Source organism: Centruroides sculpturatus, unplaced genomic scaffold (genome assembly GCF_000671375.1).
Source record: "Centruroides sculpturatus isolate CEXI.00-Female unplaced genomic scaffold, Cexi_2.0 scaffold54, whole genome shotgun sequence".
NCBI lineage: Eukaryota > Metazoa > Arthropoda > Arachnida > Scorpiones > Buthidae > Centruroides > Centruroides sculpturatus.
In genome coordinates, this window is record NW_019384340.1 from 607,756 (window position 1) to 624,825 (window position 17,070).

General features: G+C 29.0%; 1 protein-coding gene and 1 long non-coding RNA gene across 4 annotated transcripts; both read left to right on the plus strand.

Moving 5' to 3' along the window:
• Positions 1 to 277: 277 nt before the first annotated feature.
• Positions 278 to 6,030, plus strand: LOC111634130 (peroxiredoxin-6-like). The gene is made up of 5 exons (XM_023378833.1): positions 278 to 345; positions 1,834 to 1,990; positions 2,054 to 2,197; positions 2,265 to 2,338; positions 5,880 to 6,030. The coding sequence occupies exons 1-5, from the start codon at positions 278 to 280 to the stop codon at positions 6,013 to 6,015; spliced, it is 579 nt and encodes a 192-aa protein (XP_023234601.1). The 3' UTR covers positions 6,016 to 6,030.
• Positions 6,031 to 10,921: 4,891 nt separating this feature from the next.
• Positions 10,922 to 15,903, plus strand: LOC111634050. Of its 3 annotated transcripts, XR_002758137.1 has the most exons (4): positions 10,922 to 10,971; positions 11,930 to 12,037; positions 15,319 to 15,448; positions 15,547 to 15,903. It is a non-coding gene; the product is annotated as an uncharacterized LOC111634050 (long non-coding RNA). The 3 variants fall into 3 exon arrangements; XR_002758138.1 differs by lacking the exons at positions 10,922 to 10,971; positions 11,930 to 12,037 and adding an exon at positions 13,305 to 13,492; XR_002758139.1 differs by lacking the exons at positions 10,922 to 10,971; positions 11,930 to 12,037 and adding an exon at positions 14,238 to 14,266.
• Positions 15,904 to 17,070: the final 1,167 nt, after the last annotated feature.

Here is a 17,070-nt window from a genome sequence, read left to right on the forward strand (position 1 = left end):
ATTCCGAATCGCTAGCCACGATATAAGGGCTAAAATTAAATATAAAATAATAAAAACTTACTCGGTGATATAAAATGTGTGGTGGATATACATACCTGGTACAAAAGATTCTTCAATTGTATAAATATACTTTTAAGGAAAATTATAATTAAATATNATTCCATAAATAGTAAAATAGTCTTCTTTTGTATTTTCTCAATATTTATGCATTTGAAAGATACATTTATCTTTTAATAACTAGGATTTAAAATTTAATTTTGTTTCAAAAAACAGTAGGATGAGACATCTTGTCATCAGAGATGTGATAGCATCTGGTGAAGAAACATTCTCAGTCAGATGGATTGAGTGAGGGGGGACCAATGGGAGTTAGAAGTGAGGAAGACAGGCTATTGAGCCTGTCTTCCTCACTTCTAACTCCCATGGACTTTTTTGTGAAGTTACATTAAAAACAATGCTGTTTCATCATTGCCAAGAATGATAATGGAACTGAAGATAAGAATCACGGTAGCCTTCATCAATGTCAACAAGGATTTGCTGCATAATATATAGTGAAAAATAAATATTGTTTAGGCAAATGTCAGGCAACAGAAGGTGTCCATGTTGAATTGGACTAAGTATGAAACATGCTTTGGAAAACTTTTAGTTTCTCTATTCTGAGATCTATAAACAACTTATATAACAATGATCCTACATTTAGTTTTTAAGTAATACATCGTCATAATCAGTAAAATCATTTGTAATCACACTACATATATAAATATACTCACTGACAAAAGTTATGCACCAAATTAGGTGATGTTGGAATTGAACAAAATTTTTACTTTGAATGTAATGATGATAAGTTTATTATAATATCATAACAAAGGGACAATATTTTTGGTAATTCAAAAAATTAAATGTAACACAACATAAAACAATGAAAATATGGGTACTTTTCTGTTAATGTGATGCCAGTTGTTGTAATTGTAATCCAATGCACAATGCCGTCATCTTATTAACATAACAGAAGGTAAGAGAATAAGAAAAGTCAAATAGATTAATAAAACAAAATAATTAAAACTTGAAAAAATCACAATGTTTTTGGTAATGTTAAATGAAATCTGCAGCTTTATGCCTCCATGTAATGTGGAGAATACCATTTATAAGTTTTTAATTTGTTAATTTCTGTACTTTTCCATGTTTCTTGAATGCACTTTATACGTAATAAAATAGCCATTTCTTTACATGGTGCTGTTTATATCAACTGGCATCCTGTTAACAGAAAAGTACTGAAAATATTAACAAAAAAACATAAAGTAAATAAAATTGATTACTGATATTCACAGAAGAGATAAACTTATCTTTAGAAATCTTTGTAAACATTCTTAAACAACTTGTGTAGAGAAATTAATATGTTGTTCCAAATGATATGTAATTCAATTATCAAAACAATTACATATCTAATTACTTTCTACAAGGACAGATGAGTTGTACTCATAAACTAATTGAGAAAATTAACATATTAGAATACATAAGAATTTATTTTTATACTTTAGTATGTTTTTATGTATTTTTAATTACAATTTTAAAACTTGCAATTTGATAGTGATTAAAAATATATGAATTCTGTTAGTTTAAATAAGTTTTTATAAAATAAATTGTATGGTGCATTAATATGAAATTAACAATAGCAATGTATTATGTTAATGTATATACATTAATTTAATAATTATAAAATATAAAAATTAAGTAATTTACAATATTCTTATTATGGTACAAAGAAATTATGAAAATTAAATATGTAATTTGATAATTATGTGAAATTTTTTTTAAATTGTTTGGTTTTTTTTTTAGTTGGGCTATTCTATTTTCTCATCCTGCTGATTTTACTCCTGTATGTACAACAGAACTTGGACGGGTAGCAAAATTAGTTCCTGAATTTAATAAACGTGGTGTGAAATTAATAGCTCTTTCCTGTGATAATGTTGATAGCCACAAGGGATGGATTAAAGTAAGTTTTTTTTAATAATTAAATAAATTTAACTAAAGAAATAAATTATGTATTATATTTTAGGACATATGTTCTTTTTCTGAACTTAATAGTGAAGAATTTCCATATCCTATTATATCAGATGAAGGACGAGATTTGGCAGTTCAACTAGGCATGATTGATCCTAAAGAAAAGGATGAGAAGGGTTTACCACTAACATGTCGTGCTGTATGTAAAAATAAATTTTAAAATAGAATGAAAATTAATATTGAAATTTTTTGAATTTATTTTATAGGTTTTTATAATTGGACCAGACAAGAAATTGAAATTATCAATTTTATATCCTGCAACTACTGGTAGAAATTTTGAGTAAGTACATAATGTTTAACTTTATATATACTTTATTTCATACTTCTAACCCTTTTTATTATATATTATATTACTGTACAGTGGAACCTCTATATTTATCATTAATCTATTACTAAGAACCTAATGAATATGGAATATGACAAATATAGAAACAATTTTTCTCATAATAAATAACTGATATTCAATTAGTCCGTTACCATCCTAAAAAAAGGTACAAGAATAAAAATTACGTTGTTTGTAAAACTTTATTTTTATTGTACTAAAGAAATACAGTATAGTGTTAGAAGCAGAAGAATAGTAAGGTTATTATGATTATGGAGTCTGTTTTGCCAACGATTCAGTGGCACTTGATTTAATAAAGAACTTGTCCAGTATTGTCTGCTTTTTAAAACCTTTCTGAAGTAGGCAATAATAATTTTTTTTCCTACCTCTATTGTTGTTTTACCAGCTTTCCTTTTTTTTGCTGTTTTTCTTCAGTGTGCCTTGTTGGAGCCATTGGAACATGAGTTTTTGAAAATAATCAACGTGAGAAACCAAGAACACACACGACTGATCAAAGCAGATTAACTACAGTTAGCTAACACTGCTAGCTGATTGGTGCAGGCATGTGGTTGTAGTGCCACTGCCAGTGTTGGGAACGACAATGAATACAGAAAGTACTGATGAATATGGAGGGGAAAAAGTTGTAAAAATGTGGTGAATATTATGAATATAGAGGTTGACAAATATAGCTGTTCAACTGTATTTGATTTACTATAACTTTGAAGGTTATTTTATGTAAGGGTTTATCACACCATTGTTATGATAAACCTGTAAGATAACCTTCTTCATAATTATTTATGTAAATAAAATAATATACTTTATATATGTTAATGTACAAAAATTTTGCATAACAGTAACGACTTGAGCAGTTATAATTAATGAATAACAAAATGCAATGGTTTGATGTAAAAACTGATATTAAATTAGTAATTCCAAAAGAACTATGGAAGTATTTTTATAGTTAACATTAATTTCAATGATAGTTTCATACAAATGTGTTCATCAGCATTAAATTCATTTTTCTTATATAGTTTGCTATTTCTTCAAAATGTTTTTAGTAAATACTTAATGTAATAAAAGAGAACTTTAAACATATCCTGTTTGTTGTTTCATTATCTCTTTCCTTAGCAGTTTTGTAAAATTCAAGCTTTTCTCCTGTATAGTCAATGGGGAATATATATATCAAATAAATTTCATAAAAACAGTTTTTTTAAGAAATTGGTATGTAGAGTCCAAATAGCATTTTTACATTCATATGTTTTTGGATCATGAAGTTTTTTAAATTATATCTTAATTGGTTTGATGTCATATGAAACTGCTCACAATAACATAAGACAATGTTTGAAATATTTTTGGTAACTTATTAAAATATTTTTTAATTAAAAAGCTTTGTAATATTTCTTCAAACTACTGTCTCAAATCAAACATATTTACTCAATTTTTGAATAGTGATCATTTTGATCTCATAAATTCAAATATTGTAACTAAATTGCATTGATATTGTTCAGTTATATATTGTTTCAGTTGAAATTTGTTAATCTGGCATCAAATAATCTTGAATGGCTGGTAATCCAAAATCCTCTGAAAAGTAGTCTATTGTGAGATCCGGAAAGGGGGAAGGCAATTTTAAAGAAAAATTAGTGAGAAAATAATATTTTAAACTTTGACGAAATTAGTCAGAAAAACGGAGGTTAGGAACTTTTGTTTTTAGAAAGGAAGTTGATTTCCTTTCGTACGGCCAATTAACGAGATGAGTCAAAAATGCGGCCTTTGCACATGTTACTTGGCTGTCAGAGAAGGCCGATATAAAAGGGACATTTTTCCGCCATTCGGGTCAGTTCGTCGAAAGAGGTATTGCCACACGACTCCCGGAAAGTCATTGAAAGAATTAGCCATACGATATAGACGGAGAACGCCATTCAGAGTGTCTGTCATACAAGTCCGTCATTTGAGAGTCATACTACAGAGTTCTCCATACGATGTAAAGAGTCCGTTATACGATGAGATTGTCATAAGAAGAGTTATCCATACAAGAAATTGCCACAGAAAATAGAAGAAGAATGTCCATAAGTAAGATGATTCTCATACAATGAAATATTTGAAAGAACTGGGAAGGTAATATAGTAACATTCAGATCGATGTAAACTCTCTCTCACGTGTTAATTTAATAAGATAGGATTATTAGGTTAAATTTAGTTAATAGTGACGTGGGTTTAAGTACAATTTGTTATCCATTCAGTTGTATATTTTTAATATTTTTGGTTTATTAAATGTTTTGGTTTATTTTATAAATATGGCCTATTTAATGATAGATATCCACACTTACGCCTATTCATATTATTGCGTTCCTCATACTCACAATTCCATGATTACACGTGTTAATCCGCATTTAAGAAAACTGATTAACTGGTGTCGGGAATCCTGATAAGGAAAAGGGTGATTACACAATCATCATCTAATTTCACCTTTTTTTACTTCATAACTGTAAGTCCCTTCACACTCGATTTCTTGATAGAAAAACCATCGTTTTAGACAATCAGAGAGGGCTATTCAAAAGAATAGCTGCCAAATAAGTGGTATAAGAGTCTTAACTACTCCGTATCCCCGGCTAGCTCCTCACATTATTATTAGACAAATCCAGATTATTATCTAGCATGATAGTTTTCTTTAAATTGGAATTTGTTTAGACACATGATGCACTAGACATTAGGTAGAAATTGAGGTGAAGGTATGGAGTTGTGCACATTCTACATGTCAGGTTAAACATGGGATTGAATGTAATGTGAATTTCCTTTTGTTACATTTTGTGTTGGATTTGACTTTCAGTAAACAGGTTTCTCATACTTGGAGCAGGATTAGCTTTTGTGAATTGTATATGTACAATAAATGTTGGACCCATTGAGAGCTTGTATAGGATCTGGGAAGTAGAGCCGCTCTTTTATTCTTTTTATTTTTTAAATAAATGAAATATGTACAATGATTGTTCCTTTATTAATAAAAAGCAACATTGAAGATTTTATTTTCTATTAGTTAAAATAATGTTAATTTTATAAGGGTAGGAGTCCATAGTGATTCCTAAGTTTTGTCTGGACCTGGGGAAAATCCCCAGCTCCCTTGCTCACTCATCAGTTCTGAGTACATGTCTGGAAAGTAAATATTACAGTACATACATGTAAATCATTGTGAATGTTAATTTTGCACAATAACATGTCTGTTAATGTTTTGCAGGTTTTCTAATCTTATAATAATAATAATCATGCACTGTATCATCAGATTGATTGATTAAAGTGAATATGTAAGCAAAGTGGGAGAATACAGTAGCATGCACTTGTACAAAATGTACAGTACAGTACAACAAAGTTTGTAATGTTCAGATTGCATATAATTTACTAAATTTTCCAAGAAATAAATGTCTAGTAATTGGACAGATTGTACTTGTACAAGTTTATATATAAAATTGGAAGTGAAATTTTTAATTATTGATTTTATTGTTTTTCAGTGAAATTTTAAGAGTTGTTGATTCATTACAATTGACTGCAAACAAGCAGGTTGCTACTCCAGTTGATTGGAAGGTAATGGTTCAAAAAATATTATTTAAAAATTATCAATTTAATTTTAAACACAGAAAACTTTGAATTCAATTATTTCAATTAATAAAAACTTTTTTGCATTTATCAATAGTTGTAATGTTGATTTTATTAATATATACTAATACACCTTAATTTTCCACCAATGTTTTTTAATGTCTGAAAATATTGTATTTACTATTTTCAGTGCAATCTAAACTTAAATAACTTCATTCTAGAAATCCAAACATTAAATAGAACATTATAAAAGTTCTGAATTGACAGTTACAGAACAAAACAAAAAAGAAACATTCAAATTGAAACAAATATATAAATATTTAGAGATTAAATAAATATAGCACTAAAGAGCATGGACTTTTTCTGGCAGTATCCCATCTATTAAATCACTTTTTGGGGAAAAAATTTTCTTGGAAANGTCAATCATCCGAAAGAATTCCAGTCGGCAAATTTAAATTTTCGCCAGTGCTGTGGCGCTTCAATCTTTGGTTATGTCTTGGGCTACTCAAATATTTTACGTTTTTGATACTAAATTAACATCTGAAGTATAATTTTTTATTGTTTTTATATTTTTCAATATATTTATTTTGTTTGTACAAAATAAAATAATACGAAAGAATCGACGATTTTTCGTGTCTTTTGCCAGCTAAATCGGCAAAGCCATTAATATTCCACATACCAATTTCATTTGAAAATAGTAGGCGAGCCAACAAAACAATTTTTGCGTTTTTATGCATTTACAGAGCTATTTTATCTTGAAAATGTAGAACAATTATTTTTATTGAAGCGTTTATATTTAACTTGGGCATTGGCCTTTTTCTTTTAATAATGTTTTCTTTTTCATTATACGATCTTAGGCCAAAACTTTTTTAAAATAAATTTTCAATATAGCAATTACATTCCGAATCGCTAGCCACGATATAAGGGCTAAAATTAAATATAAAATAATAAAAACTTACTCGGTGATATAAAATGTGTGGTGGATATACATACCTGGTACAAAAGATTCTTCAATTGTATAAATATACTTTTAAGGAAAATTATAATTAAATATAACTTTGTAAAGAAATTTACATAAAAATAACATAAAATCTTTTTTACTTTTTAAATCTTAACCATTTACAAGTTAATCAAATATCTCCCTACCAGTGGAATCAGAGACGGTCATGCTAGGTGTGCGGTGGGTGCATGCACGCGGGCTGCCAAATCACGAGGGTGTCGATACCGGTCAATGTCAAATGCCTCTTTTGTCGTATCACTAGTATATCTCAAAAAACGCGACAGGGTTGTTGTAAATTTTAAACGTTTCTGACCGTAGCTGTAAAAATCTAAATTTGTTAAACTTAATAGTCATTTGTTTTCTAACTAATTCGTTTTAGGACCAGGTGTTGTCCAGGGAAATTTCCAACTTTTCGGTCACTCTCGTCGAACTGGAGAAATGTCTGTCTTTATTACATCTAATACAGTATTTCGAACAAATCAGTCCCCACTGTACTGGGCTATAGATTGGTTGGGTTAAGCTTTTGTTTAAGTAATATTCCGGCTCTTTCGTCAGGGTTTTGTTTACGTCCCCAATTCCCTAATAGCTTAATTATTTAACTACTTCTTAAGTAGAAATAAGTCGAAACCTTTTTACTTTACTTTACTTTAGTTACTTTGTACTCGAATATTTGTAGTCTCGGGAAAAAAGTGGAAAGACAAATTTTTGTGACAAACGGATACATAAATCGTAAATGTAAGGAAAACAAATTCTACAGCTTTTTCTGTACCTGGTGCATCTCTCTCGTTCATTAAATTTAGTCGTAAATGACGCTGTCGAAGTAACGGTTAATTTTTTAACATTATACAAGAATTGTAAACGTTTTTTTCTACATCCCCTTAAACACGGGATGTACGAAATCGTAATATCTCTGGTTTAACATTGAAATCCGTGAGTAATATAAGATGGGAGAGCGGAATAAAAATATCAAATATTTTAATGGATTTCTGTCAACTATACCGAACTATCATAAAAACGTACCAGTAAATTCTTATCGGTTGGGTTAAGTTATAAATCTACTCGCGATTCGCGTAATCGGGCGAGGGCGGCCAAATATCTAGCAGGCGGGCGACTAACAGCCCAGAACCGGTCCTGGATAGAATTGGAAGCGTTATATGTGTAGCAGTTATATGTCCACCCAAGGTCCTCTAGGCTTTCGCCAGCTAAACACGTGCGACTAAATATCCAGATGGCACAACGCGCTTATTGGTCGGCTGAATGACGTCAACCTACTGTAAATGTTGATTAATTAGCCTACACTTTGTAAGAGTTTTGAGAGCGGGCAGACGTTATAATTATAGACATTTCATCTAAAACTCGATAAAAGGCACTTATTTATAATTTCACTAGCTCTCGTGTGTATTGACATAAATGTTAAAATTATTGAAAAATTTTCAGTTAAACTAAATTACGTGANGGCGAGGGCGGCCAAATATCTAGCAGGCGGGCGACTAACAGCCCAGAACCGGTCCTGGATAGAATTGGAAGCGTTATATGTGTAGCAGTTATATGTCAACCCAAGGTCCTCTAGGCTTTCGCCAGCTAAACGGGGTGAGGTTGGTGCTCTGTAAAGCGCATGCGCGAATCTGGATGTTTGGAGGCTGACAATATGACGCTTCCACTCCGCTACTAATATTCGAATATACAATAGCGATCTTATTTCTTTTTTCACGTGTAGTATAGAAATTTGTAATAAGATACATAATGCGGTTATAATAAAATATTGTGCGATTATTTTCATATAATTAAAATTAATATGTATTTATTTTTTAGAAAATACAAGGGAAGCGGCGCTTCCACCAATTCCAATGACGGCACGNCTTTGTAAGAGTTTTGAGAGCGGGCAGACGTTATAATTATAGACATTTCATCTAAAACTCGATAAAAGGCACTTATTTATAATTTCACTAGCTCTCGTGTGTATTGACATAAATGTTAAAATTATTGAAAAATTTTCAGTTAAACTAAATTACGTGACATCAAAGATTTTAATGTTGAGAGAGTTTTAAATAACAAGAAGTAACTTTCACCTGTTTTTCATTTCAATAAAGCTTTTTTGTATATTTACTATAATATCATAAAGTACTCAGCAAATCACTATACATATACATATACTTAACACCTTATTCTTGCCGAGAAATATAATTTATTTGAAACAAACAAACGTTTTCAGCCTGATTCACAGGCCATCTTCAGGTTTAGAATACATTTGAATTAAAATTCCATCAATGGAATACAAAATTCAAATTCAAAATTAAATAAGGTACAATTAAAACAAAATATTAAATAACCAACATAAAACAAAAATAAAAATATAAAAAACAAAAATATATAAAAATGCAACAAATGAATATATAAGTATTAATAAATGCAATTACTAAGACATTCAATAAAACTACTATATTGATTGGTTAGAGCCCTTATTAAACTTCTTAACCATAAACTTCCATGCAGAGGGAAGACTTTCTGCGTCCCTCGCATTTAGACAGCCTTCTNTACTGTATAACAATTATCTTTTCTATATGAAACAACACATGTATACTTAATCTTTAGTATCTTAATTTGTAAACTTATAACATATATAACATATATGAAACAACACATGTATACTTAATCTTTAGTATCTTAATTTGTAAACTTATAACATATATACCTACCTCTCATTGTAATACATTATGCTATAATGCATATTACTCTTACACTTTGTAAAAATTTCAATCAAAATGCATTATGTAAAATGTCTTGCAAAATGTTCTTACATTGCAAGACATAAAAGGAAAAGAAGTGACAATTTCCTTAAAGTAATTGAACTTTGCAAGGAGCCAAAAAAATTCTAGTACTGTAGTGTTGAAAAAGATTACATAGAAATTTATTTAATACGAATAAATTTTAATCCTACAATAAGATTCGTTTTTATAGTCTAAAATTTAGCTTCGACTGACCTGTCTGCCAAACATTTTTCACTCTCATTGCTATAATCCAGAGGACCATCAAACAAAAACCGAATTCGTGGGAGGGTTTATAACAACGATGTAATATATGCGAATTGCCGAGCGAAGTGAGGAAGAAACAGCCAACAAGGCAGCATTTTAAATTGACTTTGTTCTCGCATTTAATGCACATCCTAATTTTGAAGATTAAAAAAGTTCAAAAAAGATGCGCTTTAGAATCGAGAAAATAAATACTACTTATTTTATTAGAAATTATTTTTATTCTGTGTCATCTAGGTGATTTTATTACGTTTATGTCAATACATTTTCTATTTAGCAAAATTTTAAATTTAACAAATAAAGTAGAGCGTCGATTATCCGAAAGTCAATTATCCGAAAGAATTCCAGTCGGTAAATTTAAATTTTCGCCAGTGCTGTGGAGCTGCAATCTTTGGCTATGTCTTGAACTACTCAAATATTTTACGTTTTTGATACTAAATTAACATCTGAAGTATAATTTTTTATTGTTTTTTATTTTTCAATATATTTATTTTGTTCGTACAAAATAAAAAAAATAATTTTTAACGATACAACAGTCTTCGTTAGGCTTAACATCGACGAAAATTCAACGCGAAGCGACACGAAACAAAGAAAAATTTCAACACAACATAAATTAATATATTTTTTCGTACATAATCGATTATCCGAAAAATAAGTTATCCGAACAACCCCAGTCCCCAATTGATTCGGATAAATGACGCTCTACTGTATTTTGCCAAATCCGACATAAAAGAATTTGTTAAAAAGAATCTTTTCTATAAAAAATGCAATTAAAATACTTGAATTATTACATCTATGACGTAAAACTCGTGACGTAACGCGTGACGCATTACAACGACAAATTCGAATTCGTTCCATTTCGTATTGTTGCCGACGCCATCTTGGAATAGAATGTTTTCCGAGAAATTGCGAGTTCTTTTTCCCTCCATTTTAACATTTTTCGTACAAATTTTAATAACGAAAACAGGCGTAACGTAGGTAATTTAATATTTTTCGATTTATATCAAAATTATATAATTTAAATTAGATACGCTTTAAACCTAGATTTGCGGCCCGTAACCTGTAAGGATACGGAATGCGTTTTTATAATTTTATTTATTATTACAAATATTTTAACGATATTTTACAAAAAAGGGGACTATTTTAGCATTTTAAAGAAAACATTTGCAATTAGTTAATATTCTGACGTAGAACTTATGACGTAACGTGTGACGCATTTATCGCACGTTCTACCGATTCGAATTCGTTCCATTTCGCCATCTTGAAATAGAAATTTTTTTGAAAATTGCGAGTTATTTTTCCCTCCATTTTGAGCTTTTTTGTAAATGTTTAATTACATAAACCCGAATAACGCGTGTAATGTAACGTTTTTTATTTATAAGCGATCAAAATTGAATAATTGTCGCTTGTATATTGTCTTATATTCTTTTGAATGAAACAATAAATGTCCTGTATTAGAAAATGATTTTAATATTAATTAAATTAATTAATTAATGAATTATCTCGATCTTTTCTATTCTTANGGACTATTTTAGCATTTTAAAGAAAACATTTGCAATTAGTTAATATTCTGACGTAGAACTTATGACGTAACGTGTGACGCATTTATCGCACGTTCTACCGATTCGAATTCGTTCCATTTCGCCATCTTGAAATAGAAATTTTTTTGAAAATTGCGAGTTATTTTTCCCTCCATTTTGAGCTTTTTTGTAAATGTTTAATTACATAAACCCGAATAACGCGTGTAATGTAACGTTTTTTATTTATAAGCGATCAAAATTGAATAATTGTCGCTTGTATATTGTCTTATATTCTTTTGAATGAAACAATAAATGTCCTGTATTAGAAAATGATTTTAATATTAATTAAATTAATTAATTAATGAATTATCTCGATCTTTTCTATTCTTAATAATTAAATTCTTAAATTATTCTAGGAAGAAGTATCATTCTCAAGTTTTATAATTCACTTTCCAAAGAGACATGGAATCATTTTAAAAAGTTCTTGTGCTCAAAAATTTAACAAGAAGCAAAACAAAAGCAAGGTAAGACGTTTTTATTTTCATTCTAAATTGTTATGTATTCTAAACATTGTTTCAGTAGAAAATGGCATATAAAAGTTTAGAATCCTCATTGATGAATCTAAGAATTTATTGTAGTAGAATGATGCTTGAAAAGTAATGTTATTCATTCANCAATACAGTATTTTTAAACTTACAAAAACTTGTATTTAATGTTTTATATATATATTACAACAGAATATGCTAAGTGGAAATGCAGATTAGTTAACAATTTAATATAATTTTTACCTAAACATAATCATAGTTTTTAATGCATAATTGTTAAAACATTTTAAATAATAAGTTATTTTTCTACAAATTCTCTATTTCATTGGTTTGCTTTCAAATCAAATCCTATGGAAACTTAAATATAGACACCGAATATCAATTTGTTTTATATTTTCTTACACAACAGAAACAAAAATAGCTTACTATGAAAACATCACATTACTAATGCAACATTACTTTTTCCTGGCACTTACAGTACAGTACTGTATTTTCACTTTATACTCACTCCATATTACAACTAAAAAAAAATAATAATAATTTATTTCTGTGTGACTTCGTTCTGACGACCACAAAATATAATCGACCAGTATTTCCTATTTCGGTGGATTGACGTCATCCAGCCGACCAATCAGCGCGTTGTGCCATCTGAATATTTAGTTGCACGTAGCTAAACGGGGTGAGGTTGGTGCTCTGTAAACCGCATGCGCGAATCTGGATGTTTGGAGGCTGACAATACGGCGCTTCCACTCCGCCACTAATATTCGAATATACAATAGCGATTTTTTTTTTCACGTGTAGTATAGAAATTTGTAATAAGATACATAATGCGGTTATAATAAAATATTGTGTGATTATTTTCATATAATTAAAAATAATATGTATTTATTTTTTAGAAAATACAAGGGAAGCGGCGCTTCCACCAATTCCAATGACGGCACGCTACTGGTAAATTACACAATCAATCCGCAAGAAGGAAGTGCAACTACCCATTCTTTCACACTTAAGAAAATATTGTGGCAATATAAATTAAAACTTTCAGTTGTATGAAATATGTTGTAAATTCCCGATCGGACAATGGTAAACGTAATTGTTTCTAATCAAACCCCAACCACTTGTAATGTAATCTGAGAAAATTTTCTTTTTAGCGAAGTTTTACATATAACAAATATTCTGCCAAATCAGAGGGAAAAGAATTTGTTAAAAATAAACTTTCCTTTAAAAAATGTAATTAAAATACTCGAAATATTACATCTATGACGTAAAACTCGTGACGTAACGCGTGACGCATTGCAACGACAATTTCGAATTCGTTCCATTTCGTATTGTTGCCGACGCCATCTTGGAAATTTATGCTATCCGGAAATTGCGAGTTCTTTTTCCCTCCATTTTAACATTTTTCGTACAAATTTTAATAATGAAAACTCGCGTAACGTAGGTAACATAATATTTTTCGATTTATATAAAAATTAAATAGATTAAATTAGATACGCTTTAAACCTATATTTGCGGCCTGTAACCTGTAAGGTTACGGAATGCATTTTTATAATTTTATTTATTATTACAAATATCTTAGCGATATTTTACAAAAAAGAGGACTATTTTAGCATTTTAAAGATAACATTTGCAATTAGTTAATATTCTGACGTAGAACTTATGACGTAACGTGTGACTCATTTATCGCACGTTCCACCGATTCGAATTCGTTCGATTTCGTATTGCCGACGCCATCTTGAAATAGAAAGTTTTATGGAAATTGCGAGTTATTTTTCAATCCATTTCGAGATTTTTCGTAAATGTTTAATTACAAAAACCCGAATAACGCAGGCAATGTAACGTTTTTTTATTTATAAGCGATCAAAATTGAATAATTGTCGATAGAATATTAAGTAAAAGTCTTAAATTTTACTTAAAATATTTAAGGTTGTTTCCACTTAGCATCGAATTAAATTATCAGATTATAAATGATATTCGCTTGTATATCGTCTTATATTCTTTTGAATGAAACAATAAATGTTTTATATTAGAAAATGGTTTTATTATTAAATTAATTAGTTAATCAATCATCTCGATTTTTTCTATTCTTAATATTTAAATTCTTAAATTATTCTAGAAAGAAGTATCATTCTCAAATTTTATAATCCACTTTCCAAAGAAACATGGAATCATTTTAAAAACTTCTTTGCTCAAAAAATTAACAAAGGAAAGGTAAGACTTTTTTATTTTCATTCTAATTCTGTACATTGATGCAGTAGAAAATGGCATATAAAAGTTTAGAATCCTCATTGATGAATCTAAGAATTTATTGTAGTAGAATGATGCTTGAAAAGTAATGTTATTCATTCACCAATTCAAAGTAATACGAATTGCAATTTTAATTAAAAATAATAAATTAGTCCTTCAAATTATATTTATTTCATATCAAGATAAATTATAAACATTTAAGAAAGACATTAGAAGAAAGTTTAAATCATAATAGAGAGGTTGCGGCCGACGTTTTAAACGCGAAAACTACGGACGTTCGGCGCCATACTGATTTTATATATCTTTTCATTCCTTCTATAATATTAATTTTAATATATTTTATTGAGAATTCTGATTACATATATAATATAATATGTAATAACAATATGTATGATGTATTATTTATAATTTTTTGTGTGATTGTATAGTAAATATATTTGAATTTTATCTTTTATTATTGTGATGAAGAACAATTTCTTCCCCAATTTAACAACTAATTGTTTTATATATATATACAAATAAAACTTTAACTTATCAAGATTTCACTTGACTTTTGTAATACTGTATTTCCTTATTAAGAATTATTTTCAATTGGGGCAATTTAACACCATTGCTCATTCATAAAGTACATAACTTAACAACACCCAATACTCAAATTTACAGCTTTACACAAATCAAATCACACTACTACACTTAATTTATTTGCATTAATATCTAGAATGCCATTTATATAACCAGAAGTTCTATCTAAGCTATAATTAACATACTGTACTTATTTTTGCTGAACCCAATGTTAAATTTTAAAAAAATGTGAAAATTTTAAATAAACCATTTCTTTTAAAAGAAGTTGTTTTATTTCTCTTAGCATATGGTTTAATTTTTATTAATACATATGAAATTGATGCTTAACTAGAATTTTAATGTTTGTTTGCTTATTTTTATATTAAAAATAGCTGTTCTTTGAACTCTTGAATACATTGATGATTCTGACATTTTATTTTTTACATGTTTAATAGATTTAACTGATTGTGAGCACTTAAAGCCAGGAGTTGTGTGACATCATTTAGGCTTCTGACATACCAATAGAGCAGCTATGTGACATCTATGTATGAAAATTACTTTGTATGAATGAAAATCAACTCAATGGTAAGTGGCTGGAAGTGATTACATTTATTTTAAATCATTACTATATTTCTTCATATTTTAGAATCAATTTTAAATAATGTTATTTTTTAATTGTTCAGGTTATCTGCTGTACACACCTTTCTTTAGAAAATGTTGATATTGAACTTTGTCACTGCAATCTTTTAACAAACATTTCCACTATGACAAAGAGCATGCAACATTTTCTTCTATAAATGGTCAGTGAACTACTTTACTTTACTTTTATATTCTTGGGACCATTTTAATTTTAAATTTTGTAAAAATTGGCATTCGGAGTTTGATTTGGTTTGAAGTTCATTTTGGATTAATTAGCCCTATGTTAATTAAACACAATAAAATTAGGTTCAAATTTTCTTTATCATATTTAATGTAATAGAGATAACTGTAAGAACAGATTATAAAGTATGAATTATTGTAAAATTTATATTTTAAATAAATAAAGATTCATTCTGTTTAAATTTTCATTCTATATTTTACTATATATGTAAGGAATTAATACTTGTAATTAATAATATTTGTAATTTAATATGTTTGTGATTGCTATGACAACAAAGTATTTAAATTTATTTTTTGGATTTGTTGTACTTTTAAAATCAAACAATATAGTTTTAAAGAACATTAAAAAGTGTATTTGAGAGAGAGTGCTTATTTTTTTACTGTTAAACATACAGATAATCCCTCATTATAGCAAACAATTTGAAGTCCAATTTGGCTACCTGTAAAACTTAGCTGAAGAACTGTCAATATAAATTTCAGAATATCAAAGGTTTTTTCACTATGCTGAACATTCCCAATATATCAAAATACTGGGATGGGTTAGATGAAAATGATTATGAAGTTCCATAGATGACTGGACAAAAGGGGCATGTCTAGAAGATGCCTTAGATCAAGGCTGGTGTGGTGGGTGGACTGGATTATTTGTTACTTATATTAGAATATTCTGGAAGTACCCAGTGAAAACCCATAAAAGAGTGGATGACACCAGTGACAGGATCTTTCAGACCATAGACCATCTTTTTTTAATGCCACCACCAAATAAGATGTGTATGGAGATGATACTAGGAAGTTACAAGAAGAAGAAAGTAAATAAGTGTTTTATATTAAACGAATCCTTACACTACTTTAGTATCAAATGGGTAATATACTTTACTACGCTGTAGTTATGATCCATCAGTCACTGAAAGTAATCTTGTCAGACTTCATAATGAAATATGCCAAAGGGGAAAAATGCAACCAATTTTTATTGTTCAAAAAGCTTCTTTCTACAAGAAGTTGATTCTAAGTAAAAATTAGATGTTTCAAGGGAGTTTGGCATCACCCTTTCCATTCTGTCAATGATTTTAAATGAGCATCAACATTGAAAAAGTTAAAAAGATCCAATGTTGAGTCCAGCAGGAATAAAACGCATAGCACACAATTTGAGGATATGCGGAAAGTTATTTTCATCTGGTTTCAAGATGTTCAAGCGTGCCACTGTCCCATAGGCAGTTCCTTGTTATTACAGGGAATTTTTGAAAAGTATGAAATTATCTCAAAATCTTTATGCAGAGAAACATTGATGTTTCATTGCACATAGCATGTGCATGGACTACAGACAAGATACA